Raw genomic sequence first — 27,916 nt, forward strand, 5'->3', positions numbered from 1 at the left:
ACATGGTCTCATGCAACATGATTGGCCACTGCACTCCACATCCTCGGCTTCGCCTCATTGCCGGTAAGCTGACGCCTGAAAATCATTCCACCCCACCGCTCTGAACTTACCTCCAAGGGGGTATATGTACCGGTCTAACTTTATACGACTCGGCCAGAAGCCACACTGTCGCCTTCCAATCCGTACAGCTAACCCATCTAATCCACAATACTTAACATCTACGCATCCCAGACGTTCCTTCCCGAGCCCAACCCCAAGGACCCGCAACATTAACACCACAACCAGCAAAATGGTCAACTTCTCCGAAATCATCCAGATCATCGAGAGCAAGCGCAAGCCCTCCTTGCCTTGGGAACGCGAAGAGCCCGTCCCACAGCCGTTCTACAGCTACTCCCCCACCACCCAGACCTGGCAAGCAGTCCAACCTACTTCCACCGAGACCACTTCGACCACCCAGACCACCAGCAGCAACACCACCTTCTCCATCCTCTCCTGGAACATCGACTTCATGCTCCCCTCCCCCACCCCCCGCATGGCCGCCGCCCTCTCGCACCTCCACTCCCTCCTCACCAACATCCCACACCCCGCCATCGTCTTCCTCAACGAAATGCTCGAGTCCGACCTCACGCTGCTACAAGCCACGCCCTGGGTCCGCGAGCGCTACCACCTCACCGACCTGGACGCCCAGCACTGGGAGAGCGGGTACTACGGCACCTGCATGCTCATTCCCCGCACGTTGCCCGTGACCAAGGTGTTCCGCGTGCACTACTCCGCGACGGGTATGGAGCGGGACGCTCTGTTCGTGGACGTCGCCGTGCTCGGCGGGGCGGCTGCGAAACTGGTGCGGCTCTGCACGACGCATCTGGAGAGTCTGGTGGCGGAGCCGCCGAAGCGGCCGAGGCAGGTGGCGTCGGCGGCGCGGTTCCTCGTGGGCGAAGAAGCGAGGGGGGAGCAGGGGCTGGTGGGCGGGGTCATGGGTGGTGATTTCAACGCGATTCAGCCGTTTGATCGGACGCTGCATGTGGAGAATGGGCTGAGGGATGCGTATTTGGAGATGGGGGGTGAGGAGGATAGCGAGGAGGGGTATACGTGGGGGCAGATGGCGCCGACGAAGCAGAGGGAGATGTTTGGGTGTAGTCGGATGGATAAGTTGTTTGTGGGTGGGGAGGTGGAGGTGGTAGGGTTCGAACGGTTCGGCTTGGGGGTCAAGGTTGGGGATGAGGAGGTGGAGAGGGTGTTAAGGGAGGAGGAGGGAATGGAGGAGGGTTGGGTCACGGATCATGCGGGCGTGTGGGGGACTTTCAAGTTGAAGGAGGGTGAGAAAGGTGTGGCTAAAATTTGAGACTGTTTGTTGATAATCGAGGATGGAATTATTGCTGCGGCTGTGCCGGCTGCTGTATGCCCGAGCCCAGGGTTGACTTCTCGATTGCGCCCTCCATGATACTCCGCCCACTGACGATGCCGGTGGTGCAGATCATGATCTTGCGGCGCTGACCGGCTTCTTCGAGCTTCTTGTTGACGAAGCGAAGAGCGGCGATCTCAGTGAAGGTGATGCCGCCGAGGAACATGACGAAGATTGTTTTCCAACCGGCGCTTCCCGTCAAGGACGCTTTAGCCTTGCCTGCTTTCTCGTCTGTTGCACGTTGTAGAATGTTGAAAGTTGGTCCTTTAACTGATTTGAGAATGTCTTCGAACCCGGTCCAGCCTGTGCTTGATGGAGTGAGAGGTAAGGGTGACTTATGCAGTGTTTGCAGATACTGCTTCTGTAAGATGCACTGAACCAGGCGCACGCTCAATGGCGCATAGCCGGAATAGACAAAGGCGATGTCGTCGGGATCATTCTCGTTGTATTCATCGATGATCAGTCGGAGCTCCTTCCGTAGGTACGTGTAGTTGGTCTTAGTGCCCGAACCATTCTGAGCGCCTCCTACGGGCAGCAGGAGCGCGTTGGCACCTGATCTCGGCAACAAGAGCTCCATCTTCTCCAGTGCGTTGAGCGTGAGCAGATGTTGGTAGCCGTAGGCGTGAAGAACTTGGCGCTTAAAGGACTCCAGATCGCGAGGCTTCAATCCGCCTGCTATGGTGGATTCGAGGCAAATCAATCTCAGCACAGTGGCGATGGGTGCGTCACGTGCAATTAGCTCTTCGATATTATCATGCTGGTACGACGGATCTCCGCCGCCCACGAGACTTTGCTGCACTTCAAGTTCCTTGTTGAAGATGTCAGACCGGGTGTGTTTGATCATATCGTCAGCGAGATTGGTATGCAGGCCCAGGGACTGATGCTCAGATTGAAGTCCAGGTAGCTTATTGACGAAGTCTCTCAGTTCGTTAATGTTCCGGTTGTGTCGTCCCTCGTAATCAGACTCCAACCGTCGAGCCACTTGATTGAGCATTGGTCCCACTCGAGCAAAATTGGCCGATCGCAGCTGGCCAAACAATGTATCTGCACTGTCGAGCTTGATCTTACGCTTCAACGACTGACGCGCTGGAGCCGCGGTCGAGGATGACCCCGCGGTTCTCTGCTGCGGCCCTGCTCCAGCAATGGATGAATCGATCTCGGCTTGATTATGTTTGATCCCGATCAGCTCCTCTATCAAGCCCTCATACGTCAACTGTGTGAGAAGTGGTGTTGCCATGTCTACATCTCTGTCGATGATGATCAGGCTCTCAATGCTCGTGCTCGGCATGTTGGTGTATTGCGTGGCCGCCTCGTCGGCATCGAGTTCCTTGCGAGCTCGCTGGAGTAGCGATGCTAGCCTGCGAGCGTTGTCACCTTTTCCAAGCATCCGTGGGAATAACCCGTGCCGCTGTTGAATCTGCATAAGCGCTTTTGACGCCAGGAAAATCGAGGTCGGATCATGTCGCCAGTAGAGATCATTGAAGGCGTCTTCGATCTCCAGGGACAACAAATCATTCTCGAGAGGGAGGAAGAAGAGCGATAGCTCAGCGACGTTCACGTCGCCAAGCACGTTCTCATCCTCCAAAATCTTGTTAGAGACCAACGTGCGTCGGGGTACCCAGAAGATGTGGATTTCGTGTTCATTCCGCGGTAAGCGTTTGATCTGCTCTACGAACTGTCAGCACTCTCTGATGGTCTACAAGCGGGGGTGGGTCGGCGCAAGACGATGTGATTGCAAGCTCGGCGGGTCGCTGTAGGGAGCTTAGACCGATGACGAAGAGTGGAAGCAGCAATCTACGCAGTCTCGTTGTGTGTCCCATCAGGGTAGAAACACTTACCAGCGACAGCTTGAACAGGGCCAGCTTTCTCGCCATGGACCAGGTAGACGATGTTCCGCTGAGAAGAATCCGTATTATCGTTCTCAAGTTCGAACACCTTATCCACGCCATAATCCTTGAGTGTCGCGAACCCAACAAATAGACCCAACGGCCCGGTGAGGCTCTTGCTGAGGACAAGGTTCTTCTTTCCCCTAACCTGCTAAGGGGTCAATATGTCGTCGCTGGGACGCCACAGCTGCTGCCTTACTCACGCCTTCAAGGAGACCAAGCAGATCTTTCTTCGCCTTTTCCCGGATATGATCGGCTTCCCGAACGATATTCGGAACCATCGCAGCTCATCGCGCGACGTAGACCGAAGGTGGGTATTGGTAGCGCAGCGATGTTGAAATTCGGACAGCATCGATGCTGTTGGTGATCGTTGCGACAGCAGCCTTGGCAAGTTTGTTCCCCAATGCCAAGCCCGGCAAGCCAAGGTCCAGGCCGCTGACCGCCGTGCTGAAGCAGCGGGGCCGTTTTGGGTTGCGACGCAGGCACAGCATTCACCGCGCCACAAAGACAACGTCGGTCGTTTCAGCTGGGACTGCCTCCTACGTTTGATACAGCAGGGAATCTACTTCCTCCTTAACATATATCCCTCCACTGTCACTCTCGCTCCCGCTATCAGTCGTCCTTCAAAAGCACGCCTTTGCCGTTGAATACATCACTCGAGCGTTCAGAAGCAAGTCAATAACATGGGTTTCCTTAAGAAGAAAGATGGCGATGACGACTCCAGTAGAAAGGCTCTTTTTGGCGGCCGGTCGTCCAAGTCCAAGTCGCCTGCCCCTCCGTCTGGCAACCCTTATGCGCAGCCTACCATTCCGGCAGACCCCTATACGAGGGCCAAGATGAATGCAGGCGTTTCTCAGGGCCCTACTCAATCATATCAGGGGCCACCTCAACCGAGTCAGGGTGGCTATGGTAGTATGGGTCGACCGCAGGAGAAAAGTGGCTATGGCGGCCCTCCGAATGACTACCGTGACAACAAATCGGGAGGAGGGGGTGGAGGTTACGGCCCTGACAAGTATGCCGCGCGAGGAGGTTACGGCGGTGAACAGAGCGGAAGCAATCCTTATGGGGCACCACAGCCTTCTGGTGCTGCTCGTTCAGGGGGCTATGGCGGCCTCGGTCGAACTGCCAGCTACGAGGATGCTCCTGATGCTAATAGAGATCAGCTGTTCGGTGGTGCCCGTGAGCGGATCGAGCAAAGGCAGCAACAAATGCCTCCTGAATACAGCTACAACAATGCTGATCAATCTGGAGCCGACACTAGTTACGGAGCTTACGGCGACAGGCAGTTGACCGCCGAGGAAGAGGAGGAGGAAGACATATCAGCCACCAAGCAGGAGATCAGGTTTATGAAGCAGCAAGATGTGGCATCCACACGCAATGCCCTCCGCATTGCCGCTCAAGCCGAAGAGACCGGCCGCAACACACTTGCTCGCCTTGGTGCACAGGGCGAGCGTATGCACAACACAGATCGCAACCTCGACATTGCAAACAATCAGGTCAATATCTCAGAAGACAAGCAGCGCGAGCTCAAAACACTGAACCGCAGCATGTTTGCCGTGCACGTCAATAATCCGTTCAACGCCAAGCAACGGCAGATGGAGAAGGATGAGAAGATCATGGACCGCCACCGCATGGAACGGGAACAGCGCGAGGCCTCACGTGACCAAGCATTCAAGACTACGCAGCGTATGAACAATAACTTCAAAGGTCTCGAAAACGCTGGTGGGCCAAGCGGTCCGCGCAAAACCAATCTGGCGGAGCGCTCCAAGTACCAATTTGAGGCGGATTCGGATGATGATCGTATGGAAGACGAGATCGATCGGAACCTGGACGATCTGTCGGGGGCGGCGAAGCGGCTTAATTTACTGGCAAAGGCGACCGGCGAGGAGATCGAGTCCCAGAACCGGCTTATTGAGCGGATAGGCGACAAGGTAAGTCGATGCTGGAGCGACATTGTTTTTTCTGTGGATTCATGCTAATATGTTTACAGAGCGACAAGTTCGACGATCGGATACACTGGCAGACAGAGAAGCTCAAGCGCATCCACTAAGTCGGAGGGGGAAACTGTCGATATCATCGGGGCCAAAGGTACCAACCACCACCAACCAGGAGGCTGCAGGCGTTAGGTAGAGTTGAGCAATCTGACAGAAAAACATCACCTCTACAACACGATTGCATAGCACAGCTCTTGAAATTGCATGTTACCTCCAGCTGCCAGCCGGCACACATTTACCGGGCCAAAAGACCACCAGGCTTTTGTGTACAGAAAAATATGTACGACTGACATGGTTGAAGCAAGATGGGGCGCTCCTGTTCAGCTCTCCAAGGCATGCGCTCAGCGCAGCGACCCCGAGGCCTAGTCCAGGTGACTGGGGTCAAAGTGAAATTGGGCAGGCGAAATCGCGGCGAGCTCTTAGGGTGGCGAGTGCAAGTTGATTGGGATGGCCCTAATCGCCACGTCCACGTAAAGAGGCATGATTGATTATATTATTTTTTTCCTTCTTCCCAGTCATCCGCGACGCTTTTGACCTCGTCATCGTGGTGATCCCAGGCATGGGAAAGGATCGACGTGTAACACGGGCGGGGTAAGCCACAACTCTCGTAAAAGTCAGCCAGCCTCGTCCGTCGAAATGCAGTGCAGCAGACGCCATCAGATCCTGTCGGACCGGTCAGTGGCACCGCGATCGGATACGTCAGTTTCCGACAAGCTCGATGGCTTCGGATGGTTGGGCATCTTTCCGGATTGTGGAAAGAAGTTCAGCACGCTCGGACTTTACACATCGTCATCGACAGGAGAGCGCCTGGAGCATGTCGCAGCCTCAAAATATTCGGCATCACCATTTGTGTGGCGGACGTGCTCAGGAGTACGGGTTACAGGCTGGCGAGGAAATGGACTATACACTACTCGATGAAGAAGTATCCCGGTCTACGAGAACCTGGCTTCAACGGCACGGCAGGTGGCCAACTTGTTCCCCCACATCACCACATGTGGGTCACCAAGAGGGCACGGGACGACTCGCTGCGAGAACCTTAGATCTGGAGCTTAGATGTAGAATTTTAAATTTCTTCTGGAGAATGTTTCCTGTCGACAAGTATTCGTCCATTTTGGTGGGTTGACCCTGGAGGCAGCTGTGGATCTAGATGGCCAGAACGAGCCATGTCCAGACGATCGACAGGACTAGCAGCTGTTTTGACGTTCGGATACGATTGATGCTCACGAAGCTAGCTCTATTTGAGACCGTAGTGCTTGATGGAAAGCTGGTCCCTGCTTGACTGGCCTTTGCTGAAGGTGCTGTAAAATACGTTACCCGGTTTGTCGTGCCGGGCCCAAGAGAAGCTGTCTGTGAGGATGTGTCAACGCTATGGCTAGGCACTGACCATGGTCAAAGCTTACCAAAGATTCAGGAATGGTCAGGACCGCGTTGATGTTGCTGCAGTGGGAATACCCGGTTATCTGATCGAGATGAGCGGGGACTTGTAGGCAACTGACATTCCCAAGCACACTGCAGGTGTATTCCAGTGAAAGTATGTCAGGATCGCAGACACAAGAGCTGTAGGCGGTAGTGTCGCTGGTTTCGCCGGTCAAAAGGCATTGACTGCGTGAGTAGGACATCTGCTCACAAGCAGTCGAGGCGGCCGGACACGCCCTCGGATCATAGGATACACTGATCGAAGACAGAACCGGCGTTGTGGGACTATAGATCACCACGGGATCACACCACTTGTGCCACGAGGAGTAGTCGTCGACGAATCCAAGATCGATCTGTGACACAGATTGAGGCAGGCACAGACGCTCTTCATTACTGCAACTGCAAGCCGTGTTAGAGAGTGTTAATCGTACGTTGGTTGTGGTCTTACTCACTCGTATAGAGCATTCAGATATGCCTGTTGGCAATAGCAATTGAAGTAGCCATCGGCGTCCGAGGTTTCAGCGTAGCTGCCGCACGACGTTACCAGAGAGTCCCAGGCTTTGCAGCCATCAAAAGCAGTGATGGGACTATTGGCGACACAGCGAGCAGCATTCTCTGTGTGTTGAGCATCGACCAATTCGGTGACGAAGAGTAGAACAACGAGCTTGAAATACATCATGAGTTTGGTGACTTTTACAGAGGTCATCTCTATTCGAAGACCCATCCACCCCGTATAATTTATACTGCTGATACATGAGCGGGCAAAGGCAGTGTCATAGCTTTTCGTAAGCGGCTGTCGCGAGGCAGACTCTGCCATCTTCATGGTGGCGTATCCAGAGTGACAGGCCAAATCGGACCGCATCATGGCTGAGTAGCGGCTGGTCTGGGCTATGTGGAAGACAGATCACCTGCTCTTCGGACTCTGAAAACCCCACGGCGTGAGTCCCCATCATGCATTCACCAATATTAAGGCTGCAATCAACTGTCAACACTGCCATCAATCGAAAGCCGTGACCGTGGCGCAATATATACGAGTTTTTGTGGCATTTGGGTTGGAGATAAAGGGGCTAGGCTAGCCCCAAATCTACCTTCTTGTACACCGTCAATCATCGTTTCCAGCTCATATGATTAATGGTCATGTTCTACCATAATATAGCACGTACAATGTCGAGACTCAGAAAGAAACCGAGACTCCCGCCGGGTACTACAGAATGGAGACCGGTTCCATTGAGGCTTCCATCCCTCGTGGCTCTCCTCTTCGTGGAGCTTGGCCTGATTGCTACGATCATTGCGCTGTTGGTGGTGTCTTCTAAAAACAACGGTTTTGCGAAAGCGTCCGAGCGTTCGCTGGGCTCGTTCCTCACGGTGCCGCTCGACAGCAGTCTACTATGGACAGGTTTGCCACCGATCCTGGTAGCGTTCTTTGCAATGTGGTATGGCGAAACGCTTGCTGCCGCTGCTGATCGGCAACCGTATGTCGATTTGAACCATGATTGCGAATCAGCACGCAATGTCCGACGCACCATCTTGTTGGAATATTCCGGATACCAGACACTGTACAATTGGTTCATCGCATGGCGCAACAAGCATTACCACCTCAGCATGGCCATGTTGGCACAGTTGACTGCCACTCTGATCCTCGCCCCACTCATGTCCAATGTCTTCGCGGCAAAGATAACGCAGATATCCACAGACATACATCTTTTCAGCCCGAATCGTATGGATCTTTCGGCTCTGCGGAGTGCCAATCTGCAGCCTGCTCTGGACATCACAAGTGCAATGCTATCCCACGGCGCAAATCCTCCTATCTGGATGCAGAACAATGCCAGCGTGGAACCGTCCTATAATCAAGCTACATCCCAGGCTGGTGAGGTAAGGTTTGCAGCGTTCGTATCAGCTGCTGAACCAGGTTGTCAGATAATCGACTCCACAGCGCTCCAGATAGAACCAGCCAACAGCAGTGCTGAGGGATTTGGATCGGTGGCTATTAGCTTCGAAGATCGGAAGTCTAGTGTCAACGATCTTGAATGGCCGATTAGCGAGAGTCGCAGAATGTACTCGAAGACATGGTCCCAGACCTGCGGCAATGACGAAGACCCGCAAGATCGAGTCGGCATTTTCGCTGCGGCTTACTCGCGCGACAGCGAAAATTTTTTGAGCAACATAACGGTCATCTCTTGTTGGCCAAGATACTGGAACAGCAGCACTAACGTAACGGCAGTGTTCGACGAGACCGGTCCCGTTGAGCTCAAGGGCATCGACAATCCACCTGCCAATTCGTCACAAATCACGAGCCTGTACCTGCGCTCCCTCCATACTAACCTGCAGCACTATACGCTCACCGTGCTCAGCAATGACCTTGATACGGATACTTTCGGCAACGTCGTGCATGGATACGCCCAAAGGCTATCTCCAGAGACCAACATTGACCCGACAGCGTATCTCAACGCCACATCTGAAGCCTACAGCACCCTGTGGGCATCCGTGGCTTCGACACAGCTGCTGAGACCCCTTGTGCCACTTCGACAGGCTAACGGCACGCTGACAATCGCGACAAACAAGGTACACGTGGTTGTCCCCATCGCCGGAGTCCTCCTGGCGCTGCTGTTGTGGATGACAGCCAGCACAGCAATCTTACTGCTACACATTCTGCGAACCTGTTCCATACTCTTTGAAGACCCACAGGGGATTCTGGGGCGGGCACTGATCCTGCTGAGAGGCGACGTGACGCCCTGTGTTGAAAGCATCAAACAGGGCAATCCGAGGACGTTGAAACTCCTGGAATACATCAAGAGAAATCACAACACGAAGGAATCGATATGCTGGTACGACTGGGATAGTGGAGCGGCGTCCGGGAGAATTCGTCTGTACGGTCTCGATGAAATCTTGCCGCCACGGCCAAGTTGGCCGAGGCGTATGTGGGCTCGCATCTGGCCTTTTGGGATATCTCAAAAGTAACACTGAACAAGCTCTTTACGGCTCGTCATGGCACACTAGCCGATTGTGTGTCGTAATTTCGTAGGAGGACCTTCATTACACAGGCCACCATATTCTTGTTCCGATATTCAAACCGGGCGGATTCCAGTTCTGGCCGGATGGCTGCAGCTCGTCCTCAATGGCCTCGATTTGTGATGAACATCAAGTCTTAGATGCCCGGCCTCTTGGACACAGTCCTTAAACTAGGCCTAGCTTCTGAGACAGCTTAAGACATTAGTTTAAAGTTGCGATGTAAAGGCAGCAGCGTCTTGAAAAGACTTGACTAAATCTGGTCTCGATGCTCCACTGCCCGCAGGAGCGCACTAGAGAGTATAGGCCATGCGATTATGGCGGCAGATACCACTTATTCTGCAGTGCCGAGTCTTTGAGAGTGACATTCCTAGTGTGCAGAAAGACTCCGTGATATCCGAGAGATTATTTTTCGCGTGTGCGTGCGTGCGGCTGGGCTGGGGCTGGATCAGCGCGCACCCGTGCGCGAGAAAAAACCCCTCCTAAGGCACCCAGGTGCCTGCACCCGCCCAGCAGACTCCTCGTGTTCTGTGTGTTTGTGTGTGTGCGCAAGCAGTAAGGATTTTCACTTTTCATCGAAGCCTGGTCCCATCATGAGATTTTCTACACGTGGTTGGTTTTTACCGCTTTGTGGGGAGAGAAGAAGGCCGCCTGAGGGATAGGCGGGTTGCATGGTGGGCATTGTCAGCGATCGGGTCGATCCATGCGATGATCTTTTTGACGTGCGAAAAGAAAAAGGAAAGGGGGAAAATCCTAACGGGTGATGTGCAGTGATGGGCAGTGATGGGCAGTGATGGGCACAGGGCGGCGATCTCTCGAGGGCTTATTTTGACCTCACTTTTTTGTACGTACTTCTTCTACTGTATGCAGGTGGCCTGGCTGGCGCAGGAATGTTGGGCTGAATTTTTATTGGAGCCCTTCATTTTGACTGTACGCGCGCTGCGAGGGGAGTAAATGTGATGGCTTGGGTATCTTTGACTACGGGTGTACCCAGCGACGTGAGCTGCAAGGGGACGATGGGAAAAGACCTTGCGCGCGCGCACGGACAACACAGCTCATCACGCACAATCGTGCGATTCCATGCGCGGCAGCTAGAACGGACAATCAATCATTTCTCGAATGCCGTTGCAGAGAAACTATTGAACACCAAAAGGGAGATTGCACCTCCGAATTGACAAGTGTGTTGTACCAAACACGTAGCAACAATATCTGCATGCCGCAGGGCCTTGCTGCTGTCAAGACGCTCTAGATTCCTCGATAGAACTGATAGTCTAGGATTCGGCATACTAGTTAGCTGTAGACCGAAAAGTGCGGTCAAGTTAGCTCGTCGAGGCTCTCTCTCGCCTGATAGTGGGTCCTGCAGCTGGGAGGGGAGGGCTTGCAGATTTGGTGGAGAATCAGGAAGGGGGCTCTTCGGGTGGCGTCGGTTCGGCGTTCTCCATTCTGCACTGATCGACGATCATATTGATCAAGCTTGACAAGGGTACTGGCACGGAGCAGGGGGGTGTCCACTCTTAAAAAGCGGGCGGCGGAGATGGCTTGCCTTGCATGCGCGACGAAGAGGAAAGGTGTGTTGGGAGCGGACACGGATTCTAGCAAGCTAAGTAAAACTACCGTAGAAGTGCAGAATGACAGGTTCAGGGCAGATGCCGGAACGCCAAAAAGCATAAAAGTGTCAGTTTGGAGGAGGAGTGTTACATCTGAAGGTAGGAATGGAGGTCCGCGTCGACGAGTTGCGAGTACCCGGAGACGCCACAAGCGGCTTCGTGTCGAACGCTTTGGTTCAAGCCTTGAAGCCCAAGCTCCAAGGCTCGGAGGAACGAGAGCAGTGGGACGAAAAGAGGTTGCCGTTTGCGGTTTGACGTTGGGGGTTGAACTCGCATCAGAACTTTAAAAACGCCACCAGATTCAATCTTTGAGGGGGCCGCTTGCCCGCGTTTGAACAGACGGGGACGGATAGCTTGGCCTGGGTGCCGTGTCAGCCGGGAGTAGTTTGCGACGAAGCAGTGAGGCAGTAGTCCAACATTGAACGTGCGGGCATGATAAAAGCGAAAGATAGGGGCAAAGTCTGGTGGTGTACTGTAGAGCGATATCGGGCGGGCATTGTTGGGTTCGTGTTGGCCAAATTACAATGACGTAGCTTCTTGGGTGCGTGCGACAGCAGTTGATCAGAGAAGACAGGTCTTGTCACACCAACAGTGACAGCAATGCGCAAGCAGTCAGCTCACCAGACCGAAAAGAGTACCAGGCTTCACGGTAGAAGAGAGAGGATGGGCCACTAAGTGCAAATCCCCGAGCTTGTTTGGCTGATGGCGGAGGATGAAATCGCTGCTATGGGTCTTGGCTTCGTTTCAGGTTCGGCTGGCGAATGTCGCTGAGTCGTTGTAGCGGGACCAATGTGCGCAAGCGCCGACCTGGCTTTGATTGCTTGATTGCTTGATTGCTTGATTGCGCAAACTGATACTCCGTATCTTAGCACAAGGTAAGGTTCGCTTGGATTGAGGCAGTGCTGACGACCACCATGTACTCTGTATGGAGAAAAAGGACATCCACAGGAAGATGCAATTCAAGCGGCGCTCCGTTAGGGTTTCCGTTCGCTTGTTGCACGTTCCGCCATCTCTTTGGGCAGGTATAGGACTACAAAGATAGCGCACAAATTTTTGCCACTGAGGAAGCCGCAGTAGAGTACAGCCTCCTGCAGGGTTCGGTCGACCAGACCGTTGTGTTCTCAACTGTGTGTGGACAGCGGGGAGCGGTGAGGCGGACCATACTGCATTCAGACGCCATAGTGTGATAGATGCTACAAAGGGTCTAGCAAGGCCGTCAAATCAGCGTCCGTGCAGACTGAGCCTCGGGGAGGCAAATAAAACGATACTAATTTTCGCACTACCGCTTGGGCCTGGATAGACGATTGGTGGTGCGTGACTGTCGATGTGGACATATCCGTACACAACGTAGACAGAGCACTCGGGACTTGTTTTTGTGGCTTTTCGGTAGAGAACCCTTCTTTTTGGCGCTGGGAGAAAACGGGAGCACAAGACTGCAGACTTACGGTGGTGGCTTGAACTAGCGAGCAAGGGTCAACAAGCCATGGGAGATCATGCGCTTGGCATACGTGAACTTTGCCTGGGAGCAAGAGCGGTCCCTGCGCCTTCCGGCAGCCACTCGACCAGCGACTGCCTCCGCTTTTCTGCAAAAGGTGGGCCGACGGCCACTTCCCGCTCCAATCCAGCATTCCGATGACGATGTTGCTGCTGCAGGGCCGACATCGTTCACCGGAGGCTGTCCAGGGTGCGGTCCCAGGGTGCCAGGGTGCTTCTCAAGCGGCGGCCTCAGATATCCACCACCAAAACCACTCCCCCCTCGGCCTCTGGCAGCCCAACCACAATTCCAAACGACTCGAATCATCTCGAGCTACCAACCGGCCCTGCATCCACAAAGTCTACTGGCATATTGTGCACTTGTCCCAAAACTTGGACTTTGAGCCCAAGTGAAAAGGGTCCATTACCACATCCTTCCACCACCAGCATCATAGCTTGACGACCGCTGCTCAAAAACTACTTATCATCCTCGCATTCCCCACACATTGCTGATCCTCGAGCTTCAACTTTGGTCCTGCATTCCAGCTTTGAAACAAACACCCACTTGTATCGAATCCATCAGCAGAAGGAAACTTCTCCCAAACACCAGCCAATCTTGCAGATCTGCCGTCCTCCCAGCAGCTAAGGTTATCCGCCTTTATCTTAGGGAAAGGGGCGCTGCACACGCCTACTATTACACCAACAGCAAAGATCGTCGACTGATCAGCATTGGCTGCCCCATTGGCATCTGAATCTCCATCTCCTCCACATCGACTCTACATAACCGTCGCCGATCCTCTCTTTCAACCTTTCAGCTTTCCGATCTCCTGGGTCGTAAACAGATCAACACTACCATCCACGTCGTCGTAAGGCCAGCCTGCAACAGCAAGCTCCTTACGCGTTATCTTCACAAACTGCCCTCATGACTATGGTCATTGACAACCAAGGTCGTCAGTACGGCGGCATCTCCTTTGATCCGATGTATCCCAACACCATGCACGCCCCACCCCAGTTCAGCGACCCATGGTCGCATCAAACTGGCAACACCAACCAGACATACTCTGCAATGTCCAAGCCAGATACGCAACGACCAGCGCTGTCGATGCCTTACTCGCACATGCCGCCTGTGTCTGCGCCGTTAGCTTCAGGTAGCCAGTTCTCCAATCTCGGGTACAGTGCAGATGGACTAAGTGTTGGACAAGACATTCCCAGATCAACATATTCGGAGCAACCCACCTACACCGCAACGTCGGCGCCGCAATACTCGGCTGCATACCCGCCAATGAACTATGCCCAGTCGCTGGTGCAACAGCAACAGCAGCAGCAACATGATCAACAGCATCGCAAAATGTCACAACCGTGAGTCAAGCATCTTTCCATCGAGCCACACTAATACTTGACAGTGATACCGCCCGCGCTGCGCAAGCTAGCTTTGGTGAGCTTGATGCGTCCAGAGGCATGCTCGCCTTGAGCCATCAGAACCTCCAAGACCTTACTCCCCGCAACATATACGAAGCGCGTGCTCGTGGCTCAACCGACTCTTATGGCTTCCCAGCTCAATCTTCTCACTCTTCAATTTCGAACGAATCTGGCCGTGGTTATCCTTACTACGCGTCAAGCGTTGGTTCAGCGACCGACTCAGCAACCGACTATAGCTCAGCTGCCAGCGATGCCGGCTACGACTCGATGGCTTCGCGAACACTACCCCGACCATCTCAACTGCTCGGCGCTCCATTGGGTCCCCCCGCTCCTCAGTCTATGATGGGACAATTCTCATCCAAACTCTCAGCCAACACTCAGAAGAAGCACAAGTGCAAAGTATGCGACAAGAGATTTACGCGACCAAGTTCGCTGCAGACGCACATGTATAGCCACACTGGTGAAAAGCCTTTCGCGTGCGAGGTGGAAGGCTGTGGCCGTCACTTCTCGGTTGTGTCCAACCTGCGACGACACAAGAAGGTACACAAGGGCGAAAATTCTTCGACTACATCCGACGACCATGACGACTAAATGATGACACGCCAGATGTACAATATCGTCAAAATCATCAGTCAGCCGCAAGAACGGCATTGTACCAACAGTACCAAACAGACGCTAGAAGAGACCGACGACGACAACACCATGTTGTGTCACGAGGCTCAGTTGCGTGTAGAGGCGGAAGTGAAGACGCGGGTCGCCAGTCGCCTCGCCAAGGACATTCGGGCGAATACCACGGCTTGATTTAATCGATCCACGGCGCTTGACAATGATTTGATACCCTGAATCAAGCGACCGTTCGGACTTTTGGACGGGAATTCGATGGTACTGTGAGGAGCTATGTTCCCCTCATCCACCCGCGACCAGCGACGCGTCATGTTTACAGTACAGGCGTTTATCATTGGCGACGAAGATCATCACTGCAGGGTCAATTGATCTGGGTGCAGATGCAACCGGTTTTGCTATGCTATGGAATTTGCCTTTCGAAACGATACCCCCAATTCGTTCGTTAAAAGGTTTTTGAGACGTCAACGCGCGTACATGCGCCAGCGTCAAAGTCACTCGCTACGTAATATTAGTGGAATGAGACAGGAAGTCCACACTGGGAGGGTCACTTCTCGGGACTCTGAGCGGTTAGTGAAGTATCTGCTCACCCTTGCTTCAATCAACATCCGATTGCGCAATAAGTGGGTATGCAACCATGAAGAGAATGAATCAATCAAAAATATTGAAATCCTAGACATAATTTCCCCAAAGTCGCATCCGTGCATTTTGAGCCTCATTTTTCCCTCCGTGTCAGCACTGGAGCTTGGGGTGGAGATTTGGTACGGAGGTACACATTCTTTGACTCGCGAGCCGGGTGGCAGCAAACGAGTTTATCGCCCCGTAAGCCACGGTATACAGTAGATATGTGATCTTTAAGGTAGAACTACAGGTGGGGAGCTTTTTTTTCGCGGGAGATGTGACAACAACACAACAAGAAAAAGTGAAGCTTTTCTGATTCTTGTGTTGATTATCCCGGCTACCAGGTACTCACGGGTACTTCAGACAGGAGGAGTACCGGAGCTCCATCATCATATGTACATGTGCTCAATTTTTCGTTCGTCCAACGAGAATATATGTACACTACGGGTGTTCAATCCCGGGGCCCACACAGCCTTGGAGCTTCTTTGGAAACACAGCGCGCGTTGGGAGGGAGGGAGAGGGGGGGGGGGGGCAAGGGCTCCATTCGGCGATCATGTTTCTGAGATAGAGAGAGAGATCCTACAAGTTTCACTGCCGGATTCGTTGAAGCGTGAAGGGTGAAGGGGGTTGACACGAGGCGGTTGGAGGTATGGGAGGGAGGAGCACGTGCGGACGGGGGAGACGAAACGGGAAAGGGTCACAATGGCAAACAAAGAATGACGTGGTTTACGGAGTACGGATTAGTTTTTTGGTGGGCTTTTTTGGTGGGTTCTGAGGTTCAAGAGGCTGCCGCATGTACGGATAACTTGAATAAAAGTGGCCGGTTAGGGCGAAGCGAGCGAGCAAGAGGGAGAGAGAAAAGAAGCACGCGCAACGATGACGAGTGTCGACGAATGGGAAGGAAAATGTGCTGGACTTTTCAAGACCTTCAGAGGCAGTGTACCTTGACGAGTGGTGAGGGCGAAGTAAGCGTCGTCGCTTGTCGTTGCGCGTTCGTCATCGCCGGTGGTCGTCATACGCACAACGTACACGCAAGAAGCATTACTCTGTAGAATCAGCCATCATGGAAGCGCTCCGCTCGTGCAAGCGTCTCCGTTGTCGTTGGAACTAATACGCGACGGGGCAACGGCCGAGTAAATACCCCATTATTTCGTCCTAATCTCACACGCCGCCTACCAATGTTGTGAGAAAGTGCATATTGGTAGAAAGGGTAGAGATGATGCAACAGGGTCACTGATAGAGGCCGCCCGGTGGTGGACAGTGGACCCTGTATGACGACAATGGCGTTTGGGAAGCCGACGTTGGTGGCTTACAGGGGGGCAGGGGTTTGGATTGGACTTGGCGGCGGCGGTGGTGGACCGGACGGGGGTTCCTTGCAATTTCGAGGATACGGGAGGGGTGGAGGTGGAGGTGGAGGTGGTGAGATGATGGCATTGTAGAGGGATGGATGGTGATGGTGTTTCTTGTGATGAGGCGGGGAGAGGATAGGAATCGGTCGAGGTTTTTGTGTACATATAATCGCAGGCTGATAACAGATGAGCTTGCGGGACTACAGTAAACTGCTGGGACATGCCGCCGGGTGTGCTCGAGCACTGATGCTACAACCTCCCATGCAAATTACTCTCGCCGGAGCCGCGGGCCCATCTGGACAACGCGCGAGGACATTGACAGCATCGTACGCAAGCACTGCATACCGACATTACTGCCCAGGAAACGGCAGATAATGACCACAAGTAAAGCCCGAGATTAACGTGCTTGGACTTGCCAGCGCAGCATGCGTTCCACAGTCCACTACCGGTCCCCGCCAGCCGCTGTGGCCCGCCCCAAAATCGCCTAGGGACGCCACCAACTCAAGCCCAGCAAAGCCCACCCAGCCCCCAAACCATTGTGCACAGCACAACCACCTTCCTGTTGCGGTAATGGCCCGCTGCTTGAATTCTAGAGGGCGCCCAAGACGACTTTTTGGCTGAAACAGACCTTCAAAGTGCATTGGCCGAGGCTGTGGTCAACGAAAAACGAAGGGCATGGGGTACAGTAGCCGGGCGGTCAGCCTGTCAGAACCGCCCACTGCAGTTCTGCTAGGGGATTGAGGACTTGCTGCCGCGAAAGTGTGTGTCCACAGCGACTTTGAGGTCGTTGCTGCGGTCAGACTGCAGCTGCGCGGATGTGGCTTGATTATGGTCACCCTACAGGTAGGCGTAACTGCATAAGCCGCACAGCTGGTGGATGCCCATTGCAGCCGCAGCAATGTTTGGTCACGACAATGCGCCGACGCCTATGCAGTAGTCCGCGGGCTCAAACGGTGGGTTCCATATAGTTACAGTGACGAAACCATCAACGGTGAGTCCCAGCTGGAGGATGACCACAGTGTACTGGCATTATGGGAGAAAATGATACGCCTGAGAAAAGAACATGCGGATGTACTGATCTGGAGTTGCTCTGCAGGCAGCCGATGCGCCGAGTCGCTGAACAGGAGGTGCAGCGCCAGATAGAACGGTGATGCCAAGGCACGCGAGTAGCGAAAGACAGCATAACCCGGCACAAACAGCTACGATATCTAGTCACTTTGACTGAAGCCCGAAGACTCGACAAGTCAGTACAGACTGGCTTGGGGCAACGTACCTGATTGCCTTGCCAAGTTTGCCGATTAGGCAGACTCGGCAAAGATATACAACGATGATCCTCCCGCCGTACTCAGACGCCCGGCAGCGCCCGGATAATCGACTGTTCGCTGGGGTTGGACGCCTGAAAGGCTCATGTAACGGGCGCTGGATGTCTTACGCTGTGCCACATCCAGAGCGTCTCTACCGAGCAGTCCCCATGCTCCTACCACCATCGCCAAGGCAGCTTCAGCACCATGCAGCTCATCCCCGCCACAACCGCCGACGCCGCATGCCTAGCCGACATTCTCTTCACAGCCTTCGCCGATGACAAGCTTATAGTCGGCACCTGCTACCCCGACACGCCCGCCAACCGCGCGTGGTGGGCGCGCAATATTGCTTCCCAGATGTCCGATCCACACACGAAAGTCTTCAAAGTGGTCGCCGACGACGGCCCGATCATTGCATGGGCAAAATGGCTCGTTCAGCGCAACAAGGACGACGCGCCAGCCGAGGGCGCCGTCAATCCCAGTAACGAGCCCAGTCCAGACATGAATCTAGAGGCGTGCATGAAGCTCGCGGGCGCGCAGTATAAGATGCGTGAGGCGGTTATGCAGGGGCGAGATCATTACTGTGAGTGATTCGTCCTAGCGTGGCCGAACGCTGGTCCTAACTTGCTTCAGGGCTGAATGCCCTCGCCACGCATCCAGCATACCAGAGCCAAGGCGCCGCGACGGCGTTGGTAGCGCTTGGAACGAAGCTGGCGGATGAAGAAGGCGTGGAGTGTTTCAGCGCGTGCACGACGCAGGCGAATGCCAACATGAAGCACGTCTTCAAACGAGCCGGCTTCAGTGTCGTGGCAGAGGAGCCCGTTGCCAATGGTTTGAACGTGCATGCTGGGTATAGAGCGGCATCGCTGGGGTGTGAGAGTGTAGATGTTGATATGACATGAAGATCAAGCTGAGGACGAGGCTGGTGCGAACGTGGCATGTTTTCGAACGTAATGATTTCCTCTTTGGGAATGCTTTACGCGCAGGCGTGTTTGAAGCCCGGGCTGATTAGCAAAGGACTGCCATGTCCTGAAAATAGAGAAATCGATACTTATAGAGCGTCTTAGGATGGGTTATTGAATTCCTAGGCACCACGTTGATACCATCCCCACCTGCACTCAACCACAACCATGTCTCTGTCCTCAAGAGGCGAAGCTCTAGCCCGAATCGGCTTCGACCACGGGCCCCTCGAAGAATACCACCCACTCACGAACCCTCATGGTACCGTGAAGTTCCTCTACGCCGAGAACCGCCTGATGCACGACGCCCTCGCCACCTTCATCAACACCAATGTCTGCTTGCCACCCCCATGTCCCCATCTTCCGCTCTCTCCCTCCGTCATCTCCCTCCTCCCCATGCTCGTACGCCGATATCCACTCCCAACTAACGTCCCCCTCCCCCAACCAGTCGACCCCCATAACCTCAACCCACCTCTCCTACAACGAAGGCTACACCGGCACCTCCCGCCTCCGCGCCGCCACCGCCACCCACCTCAACACCCACTTCCACATCCCTTCCCACCAATCCCTAACCCCCGAATCCATAACCTTCGCCGCCGGCGCCACCGCCCTCAACGAAGCCTTAGCCCTCACGCTCTGCGACCCCCGCCCCGCCACCGACCATGCCAGCGATGCGAACGCGAGTACGAGCCGTGACGCCATCCTTCTGGCCAAGTACAACTACGGCGCCTTCCCGACGGATTTCGCGGCCAGGACGGGCGTGGAGCTCGTGTATGCGAAGTTCAATGGGGGAGAGCAGTTTTGTGGTGGAGGAGAGGACGAGAGCGTGATGAGGCCGTATGAGAGGGCGTTTGAGGAGGCAAAAGGTCGAGGGTGCAGGGTTCGGGCAGTGGTGCTGTGTAATCCGAATAATCCGTTGGGTATGTATGCATGCATGCTGGTTGCTACTGGTGTTGTTGGCGGCGTTGCCGCAGTTCGACGGCCCCTCGGGCAGGGGCTGGAAAGAGTCGGGAACGCAGAACCCCCATCCAGCTTCGTCCTGCGACCAAGCGTCCCACGACTGACCTTCCGATGCGCGAACAGGACGCTGCTACTCCCGTCAAGCCCTCGCGGCGCTGATGCACTTCTGCCGGCGGCGCGCCCTGCACCTCATCAGCGACGAGATCTACGCGCTGTCCGTCTACGAGGTCCCCGGGCGCGCAAACGAGCATTTCACCTCCGTCCTCGCCATCGACCACGCCGGCCTCGTCGATTCGCGGCGCGTGCATGTCCTGTACGGCCTGTCCAAGGTAACACACACTCCATCTCTTCTCCCCTTGGCCGTGCTTGAAACCAAAACCTCCTACTCTCCACCAACAAACGTGATTTTGACGGACTGACACCCCACCCACCCACTCAACAGGACTACGCGGCGGGCGGCCTCCGCCTGGGCTGCCTGATCTCGCACAACGAGGCGCTGCACCGCGCCGTGCGTGGCGGTGTCTGCCGCTTCAGCAGCCCGTCGAGCCTGTCGATGGAGGTCGCGGCGCGCATGCTCGAGGATAGGGGGTGGATGAATGGGTTTTTGAGGTCGAGTGTGGCGGCGTTGGCGAGGCAGCGGGTGCTGGCGGAAGGGCTGTTAGATGAGGCTGGCGTGGGGTATTATAGGGGAGGGTGAGTTCCTTGCTTTTTCCTTTGCGTGTTGGATGGTGGGTTTTGCCTGGGGGAGAAGAGGTGGCATTGGGATGGGGAAGTAGTGCTGACACGGAGGATTGTGGTAGGAACGCTGGGCTGTTCATGTGGCTGGACCTGTCTCCCTGCTTGCGTCTGGATGAGGTGGGTGGTGATGGGTGGGCGGCGGAGAGGATGTTGACGAAGCGGTTGCTGGAAGGAGGCGTGGTTATGTCGACTGGGGAGCGGTATCAGTCGGAGGAGCCGGGTCGATACCGTATGGTTTTCTCCTATGATGAAGCGACGCTGCAGGAGGGCATTCGGCGGTGAGTTTCTGCTTTGGTCGTCTGTGACGTTGAGAAGCTGACTCGAGGGCCAGGATAGGAGAAGTGGTGAAGGCGACGGCGAAGGACGCAGAATGAGCAGTTCTGTTAGGAATAAACATATAAATGATTGGTGGGCACCAGCGGGGACCAAACGGTGCTCTACAGACGGGTATCATGCATTCTGAATTCACACTTCGCAAATGACTCTCCGACACCATCCGACTGCTGCTCGTCATCATTATCGACTCATCTCCATGACTTGTGCAGTGCACGGCGATACGGCATACTTGCGATTGCCTCCCTTGCGAGCAAACGCTTCCAGCATCGACGCTGCGTCGATGCAGTGACCAGAGCCGTCCAGCTGTATATATCTTGACCCGCAGGATCATTCTGATACCAGCAATCATTCATCCATGCTCATCAAACAAAAATGGACCGACGTGCGAAGCTCTCAGACGAAACGACCGACATTCCGGTTGAAATGGACAGACGTACAAAGTTCGAAGACGAGCGAAGCGAGCCAACGATACCCTCGAAGAATACACGACCTCCACCGGGCAATATCGCTGACGATCGGGCGAGAAGGAGTGACAACCCACCCCCCACCCTTCGTAAAACCAAGCAGGCACCGACTCGCCCACCTGCGAGCGAAACAACAGCCACCGGCTTCACATCTGGCACGGGCGTGACATCGACAACTCAGCAACCTCCTACTGAGGGTCCAAGAAGCCACGCTGGGCCAGGTGACCCCAGTAGCTTCTCTCGGACCACGGGCGATGGCAACGACGGAGAGTCCTCTAGCACTGGAAGTGAAAATAGCGGCTTCTTCGCACCCATGCCTCCGCCTCCGTGGCAAAAGAGACCTTCCCAGCGAAGGAACCATGACGAGGATTCAGGCCGTCGCAGCAGAGAGCCGAGATATTGTTCCGAGCGTGCCTGGTATGTCTGCTATGATCGTCGACCTAGCGACACAAGATCCAGGACCGTCACTCCGACAGACAGTCACGACAGCTATACGGATGATTCCAGCACAGGTTCCGATCGGAGTAGTGGATCGAGCACCATTGGATCTGGAATCGGTCAGAAAAGTAGCCGCTACGTCAGAGAACAACGCTTGTGGCGTCCTGACGCTCCAAAATGGCTTAAAGCTGCGCGGTGGATAGTGGCTGCGACCCCTTCCCCAGCGAAAAATGCTGGCGGATCTGGTAGTACAGGCTCACACAGCCATGCGCACCACAAAGATCGAGAGAGATCTGACCGCAGATTCCGTAATACTCGACGAGACGAGACTAAGCCCGCGCCCACCAGGCGAAAAGCAGACCACCAAAGCAGACCTGCTCAATCGAGGCGCAGAAGATCGCGCCAGCGGACGACTGCCCGTACAAGAAGGGACGAATCCCATGCTCGAGTTCCAGGTAGAGACCGTGGGTAGGAGGTCCGCGACTAGCAGCGACCGAAACTGCATACATCGCGTAGAGACCACGATACAGTGAGTTGCGACCCCTTCTGTACCTGTGCGTGATGACTGACTATCCAGAAACACTCCACAGCGAGCAAACGGCGATACCGATAGTGGATGCTGAATTAGGCCCCTACGCAAGGAGCATTTGTCGAAGAATTCGGCCCGAAAGGAGCTCTTGTATGGTTAGCGAGACAACCTCTTCCGGTCGAAACACTGTCGTTGAGATTTGAACGATCAGTCCCCTCCCCCTCCAAACGAGATCACGACCCACCCCACCTCTTCTTTGCCGTCGATATTGCCGCCCTTGAGCGGCGTGAAATGCACCACGAACCGCTCAAAGCCTCTGTGACGCGTAGTGCAGAGCTGCGTTTCTAGACTGACCGCCTTCCCCTCCTTGAAGGCAGCCTTGGCCTTGCTTTTGAAACCGGAGGGCAACGATCCGCCGGGAGCATGCACGCCGAGGAAATTGAAGACATTCTGGCCGACGGGTACCGGCTGGCTGGGTTGGTAAGTGGCGGTGGTGCCGGGCAGCCAGAGCAGGGAGGAGATGCCGGCGGAGTGGAATGCGATTACAGATGTCGCTGCGTTGACGACGAGGAACTGTGAGTGACATAGTTAGCGATAGCTTCTTCTCTACCGAAACAAGGGAATTGCTCACTTTTGAATATGCCGTGTAGAAGCTGTCCATCTGTTCGCGCAGATTCAACTTCTCAATCTTGCCAAGGAGGCCGTCCTCCATGCCTGGAGAAGGCTTTGCAACAACACCATTCGACCTACTCCCTTTGAAGCTTGGGAAGAAGCGACTATACCGAGAATTCGGTTTTTCTTGGGCAGGTGCGCGCGGCGCAGTGTCTTCTTCCACGTCCTCATTAAGGGCCAAGATGCGCAAGATATCGTTCTGGCTGTGGATGGTGGTGCTGCAATTGATCTGACCGCCCAAGAAGAAGACAACATTACCGCGTGCATCTCTCAGCGGCGTGACGTAAAGCAGGTTCCAGAATGGCTCTCCGTTTTTGCGCTCGTTGAGTAGCAGCTCGACAGACTCCTCACGAGCGTCAATGGCGTCCCCGAGACGTCGCACGGCTTTCCTGTCCGTGTGTTTGCCTTGCAAGAAGCGACAGTTGCGCGGAATGATCTCGTTCCTTGTGTAGCCCGTGACTGAGACGAAGCCGTCTGAGGCAAAAGTGATTGGGTTGTCGGCCTTGGAAGGATCCGTGAGCACGAAACAGTCGCCGAGTCCGGCATACTTGGCCTTGTCTCCTGCTAAGGCTCTCGTGGCAGACATGGTCATCTGGTGGCGTACGAAGCGTGGGTAGATGTCGGTCGCGACTAGAGTCTCCACATCGTTTTGTGAATCTGTGAAGACGGTTTCGAGCTTAGGAAGGGTGGTGCTCAGGCTTGTCTTCAGGTCCTTGTTCACCTTGTTCATGATGTGCTCCGGGATGTTGATCTGGGACGGCGCCTGTGGACTGAGAAACGACTTATGGACATCAAACAGCGTTTTAGCAACGTCATTGAGCAGCGACTGATAGCGGTCCACGGCAGAGAGAAATTCCATGTTCTCGGCACAAAGTCGCTTGCGAGAGAATTTCAGAAGCTGGCGTGATGTGATAGGATTGTGTAACACAATCTGGAGGACTTCATCGCTGAAGAAGTCTGGCAGTCGTGATACTGACGAACCGGACGGTGCTGCGGAGCGTGTGTCGGTCATGTGCGACGATGTGACAGAAGCGGCATCATTGTGGCGCTCATCTTGTCGCACGTTGTACCGCTCATCGATAGGCTCCAGGTTGAAGTCAAGCTTACGCAATTCATCCTGCTCCTGGGCCGTATATTGATGTTCGGAAGAGTGATCCTGATATGGCTTGTTGTTCGCCATGTTGTCGCTGGTTTGACTTAGAGAACGCTCAGGCCCCCGAGCACGCAAAGCAGAGGAACGAGCGCCCTCGCGGGAATCTGACCTCACTCGATGACCATTGATACGTGGAGGACTGTTGTAGATGGCATCAGTGTCGTAGCCCATGGGCAGTCCCTGGGGTTTCCCTTCGCGATATCGCTTGATGGGGGGAGGAGCATCGTCATCGTCATCGTCGGTCAACGTATAATCCTTTGTCAATCGCATTCGAGACATGGGAACCACGGGTGATTCCATGGTTGACAGCTGTCGAGAAGGGTTGCGAAAACAAAAAGAAGATTCAGCGGAAGCGGCAGTGTGGGTATGGGCACTCATAAACGTGGAGCCGAAGAGAGTTCCGGGCGCTGCTGGAGCTAGTTGGCAGCAGGTACCAAGTGCAAAAGTGTTCGCAGGATGAAACCCTGGGACGAAGTTGGCGAGGCGAAGGGAAAGTCATGATGCCATGGAATTAGGTTTCGCTGGCGGATGATTGGCACTGATGGCGAGAGTGTTCCAGGCCGTTTTGACGCTTGACAGGTGGTGTTTGCAGGTCAAGTGCCAAACTTAGAGACGGCTGCTGGCGTTGTTGCTGGATATGGCAGAGGCTCAGAGGCTAGAGCCGTTGTCCATGAGCTAACCTTGCTGACTGCCGTTGGATTGGCAATGTACTCCCTCGGGCGGAATTTTCTCAAGTGTCATAATAGACCAAACTCAATTCCACGCGATGCCACGAGCTCCAATGCTGTTCCTTGCATGTTTTGCATGATTCCCAGCCTCTTGACCAGAGCTGTGACAGGACCGCAAGTGATCAGCCGTGCTGCGACGAGAAAGGATCGGTGCCGTTGAGAAAAATCGCAGTAGTAAAGGACAATGGTGAGAAGATGTCGATGAAGATCAATCTGTCCCCTGAATGTGGCGCCCTCGCTAATTTGGCGGGTACCTTGTGCCCGGCGCCGCACAACCGGGGTGTCCTTGATCGAAGAGGCGGGGAGGCAGAATCGCAGGGGCTCTTCAGCTCGCTTGGAGATCGTGTTTGGGGGTTCTCTCGCGGGCTTCCGCAGGGATCGACGATGAATGCCTGAAGATTTTGAGACATGCGTGTGGCTGGTCGGCGCACTATGCCAGTACCGCTTGGCATGGGGCATCGCTTCTCGGCAACACTGTCGCAGACAAGGATGGGATCTGGACAGTCAACACATGCGAAAGTCAGGGAATTAATCACCAACTGCTCTGGTTTCAGCGCTGTTCTGGTGCCCAGATTGCCGGTGCCCAATATTGCCCGACCCGAAAGCTAGTCCGATTGTGCACTAGGCGGTTCCGGCCAACCTCTTCATCGAGTCACATCACCTTCACTCTCACTGGACTTCGCAGTCATATCAACGCAGCTACAAGGAGATCAGATCATGGTTATCCCACATTCCTACAACTCTACCCTTGCCATCCGTGAAGAAGTTGACGGCCTATCCAAAGGCTAGAACCCTTCATATACGCCCACGCTCCATCACGCAGCAGCAGCAGCAGCAGCAGCAGCCCTAATCAAACCTCCTTGGGCATCTCGCTGACTACCTCAACTTCCTTGGCGTTGACATCCTGGCCCCTCGCCTCGGCATCCATGGCGTCCCACCGGTCTCTAAACTCCTTCATCGCTTCCTTTGCCGTTCCTGGGCCATTGACCCAAGCATTGAGCGCCCTTGGCGGAAAGATATAATTCAGAGCCACAAAAACCGCGGCCGAGATCGCTAGGCCACTAAGGAAGCAGATGTAGTATAGCCTCGTAGCTCCGATCGGGACTTTGATGCCGGGACTCACCGCGGAGATGAAGCCCGGCATCGACGGGGCCACGCCGCAGATCCACTGCTCGAGTGTCAGCTTCAAACACATGGTAAGACCACTAAAGGGAGAAAACTGACAGCGACAGGGGCACGCCAGTTGATACCCGCGGTAAACCAGTAGATGCTCTCCGAGTTGCCTACGTATAGATGGTCCACGTTGATCTTCTGCTTGTTGACGAGATAGTAGCTCGAAATCATCAGTCCGATCATGGGACCCAAGAAGACTGAATAGCTCGACAGAACCGACAAAAAAACCGAAGCGGTGGCCAGAAGTTGCCATGGGTTGACGACCATCGACAAGAGAGCTGTAATGTATGCTCCTCTCCTGATATTAAGGTACTTGGGGAACAGGGCTGCGAAGTCAAAGCCGCCGGAGAGCGCATTGCCAGGTACGTTGATTCCTGTTGGCAGACATCAGTGATCTTGCTCGCGGACTGGACATTATATCCGACGTGAATGGCATCGTCTTCTAGGGAGACAAAAGAAAGCTTTTTCCCAGACTCGGCCTCGAGATCTTGGGGAAGTACTAACCAAACCTGTCCCGTTAGCGAAGATGAACAACGGTTCTGGGGAGCCGTCAACTTACTGGCTGATCACAAGCGCCGCCCCAGCAAAGAAAGCCGCGGCACGCGATCGCGGTCCCCCGGTCTGCTGAACAGCGCTCAACAGGCCCGGCAAATTCCACATCGCCTCTCCGTACCTCTCCTGTGTTGCCGCCGTGACCAAAATGCCGATAATCGGCGTCACATTCGCATAGATGACGGGACTGATAATCTGGCCCAAGATGGCATCTCTCGGCCGGCGCGCGAAACGAGCGTAGTCATTTTGATTCAGGATGCCGGCCGAGATGCCGCCGATGCAAGAGATGATGCCGTACACGATGCTCCAGCCCTTGTTCGTATCCTGCACATCAGGGGCACCGGTGATGGTATCCCCAAAGCCGCCGGAGCCCATGGTAGCCAGCGCCCAGATCAGCAGGGAGAACTCAAAGACCAGCACCGTTGCCGAGGCGACGTAGAAGAAGTTCCGCAGCTTATGCGGCCGGATCCAGATCAGCGGCAGCGAAATGATGCAGAAAATCAGGTACGTCACGAACTGGGCGGTCGTCATGCCCGTCGACGCCGGCATATGGTTCGGAATCCGCCGCTCCAGATCCGGCCAGATGGCCTCGAGGCAGACGTAGACGCACGACCCGCCAATCCAGGCCTGCACGGCATACCACACCAGACTCAGCAGAATGCGGTTCAACACCACGAACTGCATGCCGTACATGCCCCACGTATACCGATTCGCGATGGGGAATCCCAAATGATAGAAGGCGCCGGGCGTGCTGTTCAACACAATGAAGACCATGGAGATGACGGACGACACCACGATGGCGATGACGGCCTCCCACCAGCGCAAGCCCAACGCGATCAGAGAGCTGCCCACCATGTAACTGCTGATGTTGGTGTTGGTCAGCACCCACAGATTATGGAAAGTCCAGAACGTCCAGATGCGTCGCCCGGCCTCGATGGGCTTGATGTCGTTGTTGATCCATCGGTTCGGGGCTGTGCCGCCTTCGTGCTTGACCTGCAGCCGCTGCAGCAGCGGTTTGATTTCCATTGCTTTCGCGATGCGCGCGCGGAGGCGCCGTAGATTACGTGGTGGGTTGCTGCCGCTGAGTTGGAGCCTTTTCGGGCGGGCGGGCGTGTGAAA

The 27,916-nt window shown here is 54.8% G+C and overlaps 10 protein-coding genes across 10 annotated transcripts; 6 read left to right on the plus strand and 4 right to left on the minus strand.

Annotated features, from left to right (window-relative positions):
- Positions 1 to 289: 289 nt before the first annotated feature.
- HMPREF1541_07979 (uncharacterized protein) lies at positions 290 to 1,342 on the plus strand (the record flags this gene model as incomplete). Its single annotated transcript, XM_008722301.1, has 1 exon — positions 290 to 1,342. The coding sequence occupies one exon, from the start codon at positions 290 to 292 to the stop codon at positions 1,340 to 1,342; it is 1,053 nt and encodes a 350-aa protein (XP_008720523.1).
- A 28-nt stretch (positions 1,343 to 1,370) lies between these two features.
- Positions 1,371 to 3,569, minus strand: HMPREF1541_07980 (uncharacterized protein; the record flags this gene model as incomplete). The annotated part of the gene is made up of 3 exons (XM_008722302.1): positions 1,371 to 3,070; positions 3,241 to 3,436; positions 3,492 to 3,569. 3 exons carry the CDS (start codon positions 3,567 to 3,569, stop codon positions 1,371 to 1,373), a joined length of 1,974 nt encoding a protein of 657 aa, XP_008720524.1.
- Positions 3,570 to 3,971: 402 nt separating this feature from the next.
- HMPREF1541_07981 (uncharacterized protein) lies at positions 3,972 to 5,338 on the plus strand (the record flags this gene model as incomplete). Its single annotated transcript, XM_008722303.1, has 2 exons — positions 3,972 to 5,219; positions 5,279 to 5,338. The coding sequence occupies 2 exons, from the start codon at positions 3,972 to 3,974 to the stop codon at positions 5,336 to 5,338; spliced, it is 1,308 nt and encodes a 435-aa protein (XP_008720525.1).
- A 1,087-nt stretch (positions 5,339 to 6,425) lies between these two features.
- On the minus strand, positions 6,426 to 7,521 carry HMPREF1541_07982 (uncharacterized protein; the record flags this gene model as incomplete). Its single annotated transcript, XM_008722304.1, has 3 exons — positions 6,426 to 6,629; positions 6,683 to 7,097; positions 7,151 to 7,521. 3 exons carry the CDS (start codon positions 7,519 to 7,521, stop codon positions 6,426 to 6,428), a joined length of 990 nt encoding a protein of 329 aa, XP_008720526.1.
- Positions 7,522 to 7,862: 341 nt separating this feature from the next.
- Positions 7,863 to 9,656, plus strand: HMPREF1541_07983 (uncharacterized protein; the record flags this gene model as incomplete). Its single annotated transcript, XM_008722305.1, has 1 exon — positions 7,863 to 9,656. The coding sequence occupies one exon, from the start codon at positions 7,863 to 7,865 to the stop codon at positions 9,654 to 9,656; it is 1,794 nt and encodes a 597-aa protein (XP_008720527.1).
- Positions 9,657 to 13,706: 4,050 nt separating this feature from the next.
- On the plus strand, positions 13,707 to 14,794 carry HMPREF1541_07984 (uncharacterized protein; the record flags this gene model as incomplete). The annotated part of the gene is made up of 2 exons (XM_008722306.1): positions 13,707 to 14,143; positions 14,188 to 14,794. 2 exons carry the CDS (start codon positions 13,707 to 13,709, stop codon positions 14,792 to 14,794), a joined length of 1,044 nt encoding a protein of 347 aa, XP_008720528.1.
- A 3,508-nt stretch (positions 14,795 to 18,302) lies between these two features.
- Positions 18,303 to 18,997, plus strand: HMPREF1541_07985 (uncharacterized protein; the record flags this gene model as incomplete). Its single annotated transcript, XM_008722307.1, has 2 exons — positions 18,303 to 18,678; positions 18,729 to 18,997. The coding sequence occupies 2 exons, from the start codon at positions 18,303 to 18,305 to the stop codon at positions 18,995 to 18,997; spliced, it is 645 nt and encodes a 214-aa protein (XP_008720529.1).
- Positions 18,998 to 19,225: 228 nt separating this feature from the next.
- On the plus strand, positions 19,226 to 21,034 carry HMPREF1541_07986 (uncharacterized protein; the record flags this gene model as incomplete). Its single annotated transcript, XM_008722308.1, has 5 exons — positions 19,226 to 19,387; positions 19,503 to 19,974; positions 20,138 to 20,343; positions 20,457 to 20,707; positions 20,815 to 21,034. The coding sequence occupies 5 exons, from the start codon at positions 19,226 to 19,228 to the stop codon at positions 21,032 to 21,034; spliced, it is 1,311 nt and encodes a 436-aa protein (XP_008720530.1).
- Positions 21,035 to 22,726: 1,692 nt separating this feature from the next.
- Positions 22,727 to 24,644, minus strand: HMPREF1541_07987 (uncharacterized protein; the record flags this gene model as incomplete). Its single annotated transcript, XM_008722309.1, has 2 exons — positions 22,727 to 23,092; positions 23,151 to 24,644. 2 exons carry the CDS (start codon positions 24,642 to 24,644, stop codon positions 22,727 to 22,729), a joined length of 1,860 nt encoding a protein of 619 aa, XP_008720531.1.
- Positions 24,645 to 25,922: 1,278 nt separating this feature from the next.
- Positions 25,923 to 27,823, minus strand: HMPREF1541_07988 (uncharacterized protein; the record flags this gene model as incomplete). Its single annotated transcript, XM_008722310.1, has 4 exons — positions 25,923 to 26,240; positions 26,297 to 26,619; positions 26,750 to 26,754; positions 26,805 to 27,823. The coding sequence occupies 4 exons, from the start codon at positions 27,821 to 27,823 to the stop codon at positions 25,923 to 25,925; spliced, it is 1,665 nt and encodes a 554-aa protein (XP_008720532.1).
- Between the last annotated feature and the right edge of the window lie 93 nt (positions 27,824 to 27,916).

Source organism: Cyphellophora europaea (assembly GCF_000365145.1).
Source record: "Cyphellophora europaea CBS 101466 unplaced genomic scaffold supercont1.8, whole genome shotgun sequence".
Lineage (NCBI taxonomy): Eukaryota > Fungi > Ascomycota > Eurotiomycetes > Chaetothyriales > Cyphellophoraceae > Cyphellophora > Cyphellophora europaea.